Below are 12,024 nucleotides of genomic sequence, written 5' to 3'. Positions count from 1 at the left end.
CTGATACAAAGTCACTTTTCTGAGGCATAATGGGATTCCTCATGAGAGCGCACCACCCCACATCAAAAAGGGTAGGAAAGGCTTAGTCTTAAAACTAAGCCTTAGGCTATAAGGATGCTGCATGTTTACAGCCTGTTCCTCACATCCAATGCAAACTATAAGCGAGCAAACATATATATCATATTTTCAAACTTATTTGACCAACATGGGGTAGAAAGGGTCACAACGTTCATATGACCCACTTCTCTGACACATGATGTGGTGACAAGAACTAAGGGCAAGTACTGAGGACCAGAACTTGAGGTTGAATAGGGCCAGGCCTCTGCAGAAGGAAGGTGCCTGGTCACAATCACACAGGCTTGCACTATCAGAGACTCTGGGGGCAAGTACTTCTACCCACAAAGTAGCTCTCCTTCACCTGATGAGCAGTGGTGGAATTTATTTCCCCTAGTTGGTCAGGATACATGTGACATCAGCAAAGGATGGCCAATATAAAAGTGATGAATTTTAGTGTGTCCGTCAAATAAGTCTGTAAATATGATGTTTATGTTTGCTCACTTATAGTTTGCATTGAGTGTGGGAGACAGACTGTAAGCCCGGGAAGTCATTATAGCCTAAGGCTTAGTTTTAAGACTAAGCCTTCCCACCCTTTTAATACTAAGATCTTTTCAAAACTAAGCTTTTCCCCACACCCTTGACTGTTGCATGATGTGGGGTGGTGCACTCTTATGAGGAATCCCATTTATGCCTCAGATAAGTGACTTTGTATCAGAGACTTCCTTATTTGTATTGCAGCCAAGATAGTGGAGTGCTGAAGGAGAAGCCAGTTTGTGCAGAGTTTGTGCAGACAGAAGGAGATGGGGAACAGAAGTGAATAAGGCTGGTGAGGTACAAACCTTTGATTCTAGAAAACTCGGATGAGTCAGTGGCTTTGGGAACCCTGAATGGAAAGGGAAGTATTTTCCCACTGTGTTTATTTCTCGCCCACTGGGTGCGAGCTAGGATTAGATATAATGGCCCACCAGTTCTTGGCTCCGTTGTTTCACTAACCTCTGTCCAAATCAAATGTGAACCTGCACAGGCCAGGCGGCTGTGATGGCAGCCACAACTATTGGCTTTACAGAATGCCTCTGGTGTATAAGGATATTTAGTATTAAGTGCCTCTTTCTCCTTCCATCTTTCTGTGGTGTGTACACGTGTATCTACTTATTTATATCTAAAGTCTTACCAATGACTAATTACTTATAATTAATGTGCCTTTTGTGTTACATAAATTGTATTGTTTTCTCATCTGTAGTCAGAGTGTGCATCTTCAGGTAATATAGTCAATGCACATTGCACTATTAGGCACACAGTTCTTTTTTTACATATAAAACTAGATTTAAAAAATTATTCACTTTTAGAGAAAGGAGAAAAAGAGAGAAGTGGGGAGGAACATGAAGCATCAACTCTCATATGTGCCTTGACTAGGCAAGCCCAGGGTTTCAAACCAGCGACCTCTGTGTTCCAGGTCGAAGCTTTATCCATCGTGACACCACAGGTCAGGCCCACAAAGTTCTGTCCTTTCTGCAACTCTAAATCTTCTATAATTCCTATCCTCCCCTAGATTCTGCATTTTACTTAAGTTTCTTACCCTTCATCAGCCACTTATCCTACAATCATATTGTATGGCCAGCAGTCACTTCTGTCCTGGCCATTGTAGCCATGCACATGCAGGTTCTCAGTGGATTTGGGCAGATGGTAAAAAAACAGTGGAGTCAAAAATTGGTGGGCCATTCCTTCATTAAAGTCTCACACTGGCCGACAAGCAAACACACAGGGCTCCCAAAGCCACTGACACATTCTTCAGTTCCAGAACCAGGAGCCTCTTCTCCGGTTCCTCCTAGAATCAAAGGCCCCACCAGTCTCAGCAGAGCTCCCAAAACCCCTCATCTCTGGTTCCCTATCTGCACTTCTCTCCTCTGCAAACAAGCCTTCCTCCCTCCCTTCTCCTTCTCTTTTCAAAACTTTCTGGAGCAAAGACCCCCCCTCCAGCAAACATTAGCAAGACAATGGCCCTTCCCAAGCAGGAAGGTAATTTGCAATTTCACAGATCACATACCCGGTGCTGCCCAGCACCATTTTTTTAACACTAAATGTGAGCAAATTAAAAAAATACAAATTTTACAAACTCATTTGCCCAACACATACCCACTATTCCCCGAAACTACATCAGGCTTTGCGGATACCATCCAGTGTTCAGTGAACCACTAAACACGAGTGTTAACTTCCACCAGTTCCCTGATCAATTGCTATCTCATTAGGTCAATAAAATCTACTGAGATTCTACCCTCTGGGACAAAAAAACCCTTGTTTAAATATCTGCTACATCAGCCTTCATCAGGGTTAGAGAAATATGATTATTCTTAACTTTGTCAGTGGCTCTTTCCCATGTCTTTCTTTACACTACTGGCATCATCCAAAGGGAAGTGAATAATAAAGTTTCTTTTTATTTTTGTTTACCGAGACAGAGACAGAAGAGAGACAGATAGGGACAGACAGACAGGAAGGAAGAGAGATGAGAAGCATCAACTCATAGTTGCGGCACCTTAGTTGTTCCTTGATGGCTTTCTCATATGTGCCTTGATTTGGGTGCGGTGGTGGGGAGGTGGGGGACTACAGCCAAGCCAGTGACCCCTTGCTCAAGCCAGCAACCTTGGACTTCAAGCCAGTGAAATTGCTCAAGCCGGTGATTGCGAGGTTTTTAACCTGGGTCTTCTGCATCCCAGGCCAACACTATCCACTGAGCCACCGCCTGGTCAGGCTAAAGTGAGTTTCAACCTGGAGAAAAACACTTCCAAGGATGCTTTACATTTTTATAGCACTCTCTTACATGGGAAAATATAAATTGTATTTCTTGTGGTCCTTAAGCTGCACTCCCACTCCAAAGTTAACTATCATTTATATGTAAAAAGGCTAAAGCTCAGGAAATTGATTTTTCTCAGTCTCTTTCTTAGGAAATATTTTTTCTTGAAATGGAATTTTATTATCCATATTATTTTTTAATTGAATTTATTGGGGTGGCATTGCTTAATAAAATACAGGTTTCAAGGGTACATTTCTATAATACATCACCTGTATACTACATTGTGTGTTCACTATCCCAAGTCAAGTCTCCCTCCATCACCATTCATCCTCCCTCCACCCTTCTGCACATTCTCACCCCACTCCCCACCCCCTTTCCCTACTGTAATCACCACATGGTCAGGAAGTTTAAATAACACATCTAGTGTTGTTATGTTACCTTCCCTTCAGTCTGAGCTGACTATAACCCGACTTCTTTGAGAAACTGCTCTATCCATCCTCTTTATTGACAGAGGGTCAGAGAAAGGGACATACAGGGATAGAGAGGAGAATGAGAAGCATCAATTTTTTGTTGTGGCATGTTAGTTGTTCATTGATTGTTTTATCATATGTGCCTTGACAAGGGGGCTATAGCAGAATGAGTGACCCCTTGTTCAAGCCAGCGACCCTGCACTCAAGCTGGTGAGCCCGTGCTCAAGCCAGCAATCTTGGGGTTTTGAACCTGGGTTCTCCACTTCCTAGTCTGATGCTCTATCTACTGAATCACCGCCTGGTCAGGCTCTATCCTCTTAAATGTAACTCACTTTCTTTTTATTTTTTTATTTTTATTTTTTTTGTATTTTTCCAAAGCTGTAAACAGGGAGGCAGTCAGACAGACTCCTGCATGTGCCTGACCGGGATCCACCCGGCACGCCTACCAGGGGGCAATGCTCTGCCCGTCTGGGGCGTTGCTCTGCTGCAACCAAAGCTATTCCAGTGCCTGAGGCAGAGGCCACAGAGCCATCCTCAGTGCCCGGGCCAACTTTGCTCCAATGGAGCCTTGGCTGTGGGAGGGGAAGAGAGAGACAGAGAGGGAGGAAAGGGGGAGGGGTAGAGAAGCAGATGGGCGCTTCTCCTGTGTGCCCTGGCTGGGAATCGAACCCGGGACTCCTGCACACCAGGCCGATGCTCTACCACTGAGCCAACTGGCCAGGGCTGTCATTTTCTTAATTTCTTAAAAATTTATTTTATTGCCCTACTTGGATAGTTCGGTTAGTTGGAGCTTTGGCTGGAAGCACAGAGGTTAACGGTTCGATCCTGGTCAGGGCACATACAGAAGCAGATTGATGTTCCTGTCTCTCTCTCTCTCTCCCTGCTTCTCTCTCTCACACACACACAAATAAAATTATTGATTTTAGAGAAACAGGAGAGAGAAAAATGTTGATTTGTTGTTCTACTTAATTATGCATTCATCGATTGATTCTTGTATGTGCCTTGACATTGAAGGCACAAGCCTTGGTGTATTGGGATGAGCTCTAACTGAGCAACCTGGCCAGGGCTTGTAATCCATTTGTTGTCCTTAATAAGCCATTGTAATCAAACCAATATTTTTAAATCACTTCAAAATTCATCCTTCATTAGTTCATTAAAAAATATTTAGCCTGACCAGGCAGTGGCGCAGTGGATAGAGTGTCAGACTGGGATGCAGAAGACCCAGGTTCAAAACTCTGAGGGTGCCAGCTTGAGTACGGGCTCACCCGGCTTTAGCACAGGGTCGCTAACTTGAGCATGGGGTCAAAGACATAACCCCAAGGTCGCTGGCTTGAGTAAAGGTCACTTAGTCTGCTTGCTGTAGCCCTTCAATCAAGGCACATTTGAGAAAGTAATCAATGAACAACTACAATACCGCAAGAAAGAATTGATGCTTCTTATCGGTCTCCCTTCCTGTGTGTCTCTCTCCCCCTCGCTAAAAAATAAAAAACAAAAAAACCCCAGAGATAACTCTGTCACCTATGAATATAAAAATTCAACAGTTAATGTTTAACTTCTTAAAATAAACATCGCAATACCTTCGTAAGATATACAATATTATATTCTGCTTTATTTTTCTAAGCAGTGTTATTCTTTTTGTTTTCAAATGTATATTTGACTATGTTTCTTTTCTTTTTTTTTATGTGTCTGAGACTGTCTTATAAGAAACTTGCTGAAGGTTACAACAGGTATCAAATGGCCAAACTAGGATTTAAAGCAGATTTTGTTAGAGGAAGGACAACAATGAAAAGAAAAAACCAAGCCTGTGTTGTCATATGTACAATCAGAATTTTTATTTTATTTCAAAACAAAGAATGACAGTAACAATAATACAAACCTATTTGGAAATATTCACATCTGGTCACTGAGAAATGGGAGAACCTCCACACTGCATTAGTGGCCATCCAGTTTGTGAGGAGCCAGAGGTGGAGGTGCAGTTGAAGGAAAGTCACCCGCAGTGCACATACATTCATACTCTCAAGTGTGGGCTAACCTGGACATTTACTAAGACTGTCTTAAATGTGGGCTACAGGGAAGGCTCAAGTGCCCTTAGCGCATTTGACATAACACTATGGTAACATGGTAATGAGTAAATTGACATGGTAACAAGAAAAACAAAAAAAAGGAAAGAAAAACAAAGTATGAGCTGACCATAAATCGATTATGGACTTCAACTAGAAAATAATTGTTCAGGAAAAATCCTCTTCCAGTAATGAGGTTACAAATTCCAAGTTAGCTATGAACATTCTCCTCTGAATTTTTTTAAAGCTATGGCTTAAACAAAATAAAAAGAATCTAAACATCTAAAATCTCCGAAAGAACAAAATGGAGAAAGAAAACCAAAGCTTTACCAAGAGCCAATATTTTAAGTTGCTCTCCCACCAGTTGAGTGGTAGGAGCACTTAAAAAAAAGAAAAAAGTGAGCCCCCTATAATAGATAGAAGTTGTTTGGTCTAGTGAGGGGAAGAGAGGATTGATTTCTGCAAACAACCTTCCCTTCTCTGGACTCCATCCAAAATCAGAACCCATCAACCACCTACCATTAACTACAATACCCAACTTAGAAATAATCCTAGATTTCAAGTAATACTACAGATAAGCTCAAACAAAAAAAATAGTTCCAAAGGAAACCAGTAGCTTCTTTACACAGGCATATGACTTTTCTGAGAAACTGAACTTGAGAATTTCCGTCCGAAGGACAGACACTGTTAAGAGGTAGTGCAAACCTCACACACATCGCACCCCCTCCCAAACGCATTACCTGATGCCTGAATTCTCCCCTCCTGAGACTGACCTCTCCAGTATCAAATCTTCCATCCTAGAAACTTTTTAAGCACTTCCCTTCCAATCTCAATTTCCTTATGTTTTCATTATTTGGTAAAATTATACTTAAAAAAATAAATATTTATGCAATAAAATAAGATAAATAAATAAAACTCAAATTAATGTGCTCTGCAGAGCTGCATGGAAGTGAGGATGGTGCCCGTGAGTGACCCCTCTCTGTCCTCCACACTCACGTGTATCTGGTCCCTGGAGAGTCTGAGGTGAGAAGCTCTCTCCCCTACCTGCCCCCATGAAGAAATGTTAGAACTTACGGAAGGAAGAGCTGGCAAAGTTGTGAAATGCCAAGTAGCTAAACCTTCCTGAAATGAAGGTAGGTTTACTCGGTTTCTCCTAAAGGAAGAGAATGTCCAAGAAATAATGAAACGTATAAAAAGCCAATAAACATACAACTAACCCAGCATTGGGTTTCCCTGAGTGCTCACGGAGTGTGGGGGTGAGAAAAGAATCAGCTAGCAGCATTCACAAGCAGTCCTGGGTCTCTCCCCTGGTCAGGGAGAGGCTGCTTTTCACGTTGGGAGGGAGGTGGGAAATCATGGCTTAGGAATCGGCGGAAGTCTCCTTACTAGGCTGTGCGCTGTTCATCTCCATAGCGGGGCCTCCCTGGGCTCTGTCAGCCCCCTGTGCCTGCCCTTCAAAGCTCCGGGTAATTTCCTCAAAAGTCCTGCCACGAGTTTCAGGGACTTTGAAGAAGGTGAACATCAAGAAGGCCAGGAGGAAGCCGGTGAAGATAATAAAAATGTAGGGTCCTAGGTGGGACTACAAAAGAATATAAAATAAAAAAGCATTGATATCAAGATCTGGTCTCTGACAAACTCCAGTTTCCCTCACATCTATATGTCCAATAGACTTTAAGCCATAAACCTTTTATAGCAGTGGTCCCCAACCCCCAGGCCGGTACCAGTCTGTGGGCCATTTGGTACCAGTCCGCAGAGAAAGAATAAATAACTTACATTATTTCTGTTTTATTTTTATTTAAGTCTGAATGATGTTTTATTTTAAAAAAATGACCAGATTCCCTGTTACATCCGTCTAAGACTCCCTCTTGACGCTTGTCTCGAAGTTCAATAATTGTATTAAAAATACCACAGTTTTTACGCCGGTCGCATAATTTTATTTTGTGCATTTATCTGTCCCACCCTAAAGGCCGGTCCATGAGAATATTTTCTGACATTAAACCGGTCCGTGGCCCAAAAAAGGTTGGGGACCACTGTTTTATAGTTAATGAGAACAGTAAGGTTTCTGCACAGGTCTGTGTATGATTCCATCACTAACTTCCTGTATTGTTCAGCAATTTTGTCACTCCTTTTCCATTCATTAAATTTAGCTGTTTCCAAATACCTAGAGTGTTTTAGGATTTTTGATTATCACTGTTCAAATCTAGGTTTATTATGAAGTACTCACAGAAATAGGAAATGCCTTGCAGATGTCCACTGCAAGTCCCTTTATCCAAATCGGCTCCAGGTCATTTTATAATAGGACCCATGTCATTCACTAACATCCTATGCTTTGTGAGCCTTTAAGATCATGAAGCCAAAACGCTAATTCAAATGATGGCTTTTGAGTATTGGTTTGAAATCCTTTGAGGCTTGACTTATTACTATCATTCTTTTTCTAGGTAAAACTGTGCCTTTATCTTTTTAGACCAGTGGTCTTTTAGAAGTTCCCTGCTTTATACTCCTCCTTCAATCTTTTCTGTTCTCATTACTTCTTTTCCTATGTCATTAGAAATAAGGGTGAGGGGGGTCTGGTGTAAAGCCCTTGAGATAAAATTCTTCCTGGTGTCAGTAACCATATGGTAAACATGGCGTAAGTGGCTGATTTCAGTATGGGCTATGAATTCTGCTTTAGTTCACTTACTTCAGCGAAGGGGAAGAGCAGGGCAATAAAAAAGTTGGAGGTCCAGTTGGAGCAAGCAGCCACTGCCATTGCAGCTGGGCGGGGTCCCTGGCTGAACAGTTCAGCCACAATAAACCAGGGAATGGGGCCTGGGCCAATTTCAAAGAAGGCCACAAAGATCAAGATAGCCCCAATTAAGATAAAGCTCATCCAGTTATATGAATTCTATAGGGGAAGGAACAGAAGAAAAGTCATTATTAAATAGAGCATGCCCTTGGCAGGATCCAGCTTCCCACAGATGAGTACTGACTGATACCAAAAGCTTCTCCTTTCCTATGGCATAGTGGAGTTACTGAACTTAAGAGTAAAAAATTTTGGGGTTTTGAATCCTAGCTATGTTATCACATATATATCATTTTTACAAAAATCATTTCATCAATTGTAAAATGGAAATAATTGCGTCAAAATTATTAAAGTTATTTATTGATTTGAGAGAGCAACAAAAAGAAACATCAATTTGTGTGTGTGTGTGTGTGTGTGACAGAAAGAGAGAGGGACAGACAGACAGCAAGGGAGAGAGGTGAGAAGCATCAATCTTTGTTGCAGCACCTTAGTTGTTCATTGATTGCTTTCTAATATGTGCTTTAATTGGGGGGGGGGCCTACAGCAGAGCAAGTGACTCTTGCTCAAGCCAGTGACCTTTAGGCTCAAGCCAGAGACCATGAGGTCATGTCTATGATCCCACGCTCAACCCAGCGACCCCATGCTCAAGCTAGCAACTTTGGGGTTTCGAACCTGGGTCCTCTGCGTCCCAGTCCGAGAGGCTATCACTGAGCTACCTGGTCAGGTGAGAAACATCAATTTGTTGTTCCACTTATTTATGCATTCACTGGTTGATTCTTGTACATGCTCGGACCAGGGATCAAACCTACAACCTTGGCATGTTGGGACAATAACCAACTGAGCTACCTACCAGGCCAGGGTCAAAATTATTTTAAGAATTAAATAGCCTGACCAGGCGGTGGTGCAGTGGATAGAGCGTCAGACTGGGATGCCAAGGACCCAGGTTCAAGACCCTGAGGTCGACAGCTTGAGCGCGGGCTCATCTGGTTTGAGCAAGAGCTCACAAGCTTGGACCCAAGGTTGCTGGCTCGAGCAAGGAGTTACTCGGTCTGCTGAAGGCCCATGGTCAAGGCACATTTGAGAAAAGCAATCAGTGAACAACTAAAGTGTTGCAACAAACAACTGATGATTGATGCCTCTCATCTCTCTCCATTCCTGTCTGTCTTTCCCTATCTATCCCTCTCTCTGTCTCTGTAAAAAAAAAAAAAATTTTTAATTAAAAAAGTTTAAAAAAGAATTAAATTAAATAATGAATTTTATAAGCTATAGGTTATATAGATGTAAAGATTATAGCAATTTAATTATCTCTTCTTGGCAAACTACTTTTTTTTTGTTTTAAGTTTTATTTTTTCACTTTAGAGAGAAAGGAAGGGAGAGAGAGACAGAGAAACATTCATCTGTTCCCGTATGTGCCCTGGTCAGGGATCAAACTGGCAACCTTTGTACTTCAGGATGATGCTCTAACCTAGGGGTCCCCAAACTTTTTACACAGGGGGCAGTTCACTGTCCCTCAGACCGTTGGAGGGCTGGACTATAAAAAAAACTATGAACAAATCCCTATGCACATTGCATATATCTTATTTTAAAGTAAAAAAACAAAACGGGAACAAATACAATATTTAAAATAAAGAACAAGTAAATTTAAATCAACAAACTGACTAGTATTTCAATGGGAACTATGAGTCTGCTTTTGGCTAATGAGATGGTCAATGTCCGGTTCCATATTTGTCACTGCTAGCCGTAACAAATGATATGATGCGCTTCTGGAGCCGTGAGGTGTGCATCCTGTATCACCGGAAGAGTACTGGACGTGAGCGCCACCGCACTTTGCGGCACCGCCACATACAGTACTCCCGGAGCACAGGATGTGGATAAACCAATAAAAGAGGTCCCCCTTCTGGAAGTGCAGCAGGGGCCGGATAAATGGCCTCAGGGGGCCACATGCGGCCCGCGGGCCGTAGTTTGGGGACCTCTGCTCTAACCAACTGAGCTATCTGGCCAGGGCAAGAACTACTTTTTCTTAAAACTCTGCGCATGCTGCTGCTCCTAAATCTGGCTTTATTGATTGCAGCCTCAACTATTCACCCACCACAGAGAGTCAACTATAACCTCTCTTTCCTTCCTCCCTTTAGTTTACTCAAAGAACACTCACCTTTAATACCAAGGAAACAGACATGAGGGAGGTACAAAAAGCCATCCCGCCAAGGCCAGTCATAAGTAGAGTCCTTCTTCCTGCTTTTTCCACCAGAAACAGCTAAAAGAAGAAATATAACATGACATTTCTGCTTTCCTTTTCATGAAAACACTGTGAGCTACCGGAATCTGCCTTAACAATAGCAAGGTACTTGCTATAGTCACACTTTCCCTTTTTATCTTATACAAACCCTCCTATAACCTCCCTCTTTCCCATCCATTCCATATGTGCTTGAAAAAAGTGAAGACTACTTACACCCATTATTCAACATCTCTTTTCCCCCAGAAGAGGAATTGAACAACAACAGTAGGCTTAAATAATGGAAGTACATACAACCCATCTTTGAACACGGGTAGCAAGAAGTCCTCTTCCCCCTAACCCGTCCCCACAAAATGATCAAACCATCCAACCTACAGACACTATAGTGAAGATGGTATTAACCACACCAGCACCAATGGTGGCATAGATGGGCTCCTCAACACCTGCATCTTTAAAGATTCCTGTTGAGTAATAGAACACCTGGGAGGAAACAAAAGAAGATGCAACTTTAAAGTAGCACTTGTGCATGGCAGCTGAAAAATAGGCCCAACTTGCTATTTTGGGTACGAGATGTATTTTGCAAAATGCTTTGTTACAAAATGATTTAATTAGATCACCAAAGATTGATGAGGAAACACCAGGGCATAAATCAGTATTTAAAGAGGTGGCACAACGGTGTTCTTCAGAACCAAATATTTTATCAACAATGGATAGGAGGTATAGCAATATTCTCTCTTCTCACACCAAGACTCAAAAGCAGAAAGCTGATATTTGCATAGAATATAAGAGCTACCCGCAGATTACTAGCTTCCCGTCTAGCCCCTGCTCTCAACTGTCATTGTTTTGATTCTAGATGGAAAAAAATGCATAGAATGGTATGATTCTATCAGTTTCAAGATGTCAGTGTGCTTTTGGACCTCTTATTTCCTGATTGTTCTCCAGGACTTTATACTGATTTTATTTATGTATTTATTTATTTACTTATACACTGATTTTATAATGTAAAGTCCCAGAGAAAAGCAAATTCTTGGTTATCTACTTTGGGTTGTATGACTTAATTATCACTGGTGACATCATATAAGATAGATCAGAGTTAAAGAGGGCTGGAAATTAAACAGTGGTAAAAAAAAATATCGTGTTGCCCTATATATTGAAAAGTCTAGAAGAGGATGTTAATCATCTCTTCCAAGATTAAAGGTGAAAAAATTTTCATTTTTATTTATTTTTGCATTTTTCCTCATGGAAAACAAGTACTATCAGTATCATTTTAAGAAATAAAACTGACCTGTGGTGGCACAGTGGATAAAGCGTCGACCTGGAATGCTGAGGTCACTGGTTTGAATCCCTGAGCTTGCCAGGTCAAGGCACATATAGGAAGCAATTATTGTACTACAAGTTGATGCTTCCCACTTCTCCCTCCTCTTTCTTTCTCTTCTTCCCTCTTTCACTCTCTCTCTCCTCCTCTAAAAATGAATAAAAATCTAAAAAAAAATAAAAAATAAAAACACACAAAGAAATAAAACCAAAACCTAGATAATCAACATTTTCTGAGTGGCTGCTACATAGCAGGCGTTGTGAGGAACTCTACGTAAGAAGGTGAACTATTCAGCTCAGGTCAGGGGTTGTAACTGAGG

The 12,024-nt window shown here is 41.6% G+C and overlaps 1 protein-coding gene across 1 annotated transcript in view; it reads right to left on the bottom strand.

The window, feature by feature from the left end:
* Positions 1-5,190: 5,190 nt before the first annotated feature.
* Positions 5,191-12,024, bottom strand: part of LOC136327222 (solute carrier family 2, facilitated glucose transporter member 3-like) — a 30,285-nt gene continuing 23,451 nt past the window's right edge. The window contains exons 8-11 of the mRNA XM_066264203.1: positions 10,766-10,870; positions 10,310-10,411; positions 8,056-8,259; positions 5,191-6,954 (exon numbers count right to left, since the gene is read on the bottom strand). Of these exons, the coding sequence (XP_066120300.1) occupies positions 6,736-6,954; positions 8,056-8,259; positions 10,310-10,411; positions 10,766-10,870 (630 nt within the window). The 3' untranslated portion in view covers positions 5,191-6,735. The remainder of the gene's footprint in view (positions 6,955-8,055; positions 8,260-10,309; positions 10,412-10,765; positions 10,871-12,024) is intronic.

Source organism: Saccopteryx bilineata, chromosome 1, assembly GCF_036850765.1.
Source record: "Saccopteryx bilineata isolate mSacBil1 chromosome 1, mSacBil1_pri_phased_curated, whole genome shotgun sequence".
In the NCBI taxonomy this organism is placed as follows: Eukaryota; Metazoa; Chordata; class Mammalia; order Chiroptera; family Emballonuridae; genus Saccopteryx; species Saccopteryx bilineata.
The sequence above is the reverse complement of the archived record's forward strand: the minus strand, read 5'-3'. Positions and strand labels throughout refer to the sequence as shown.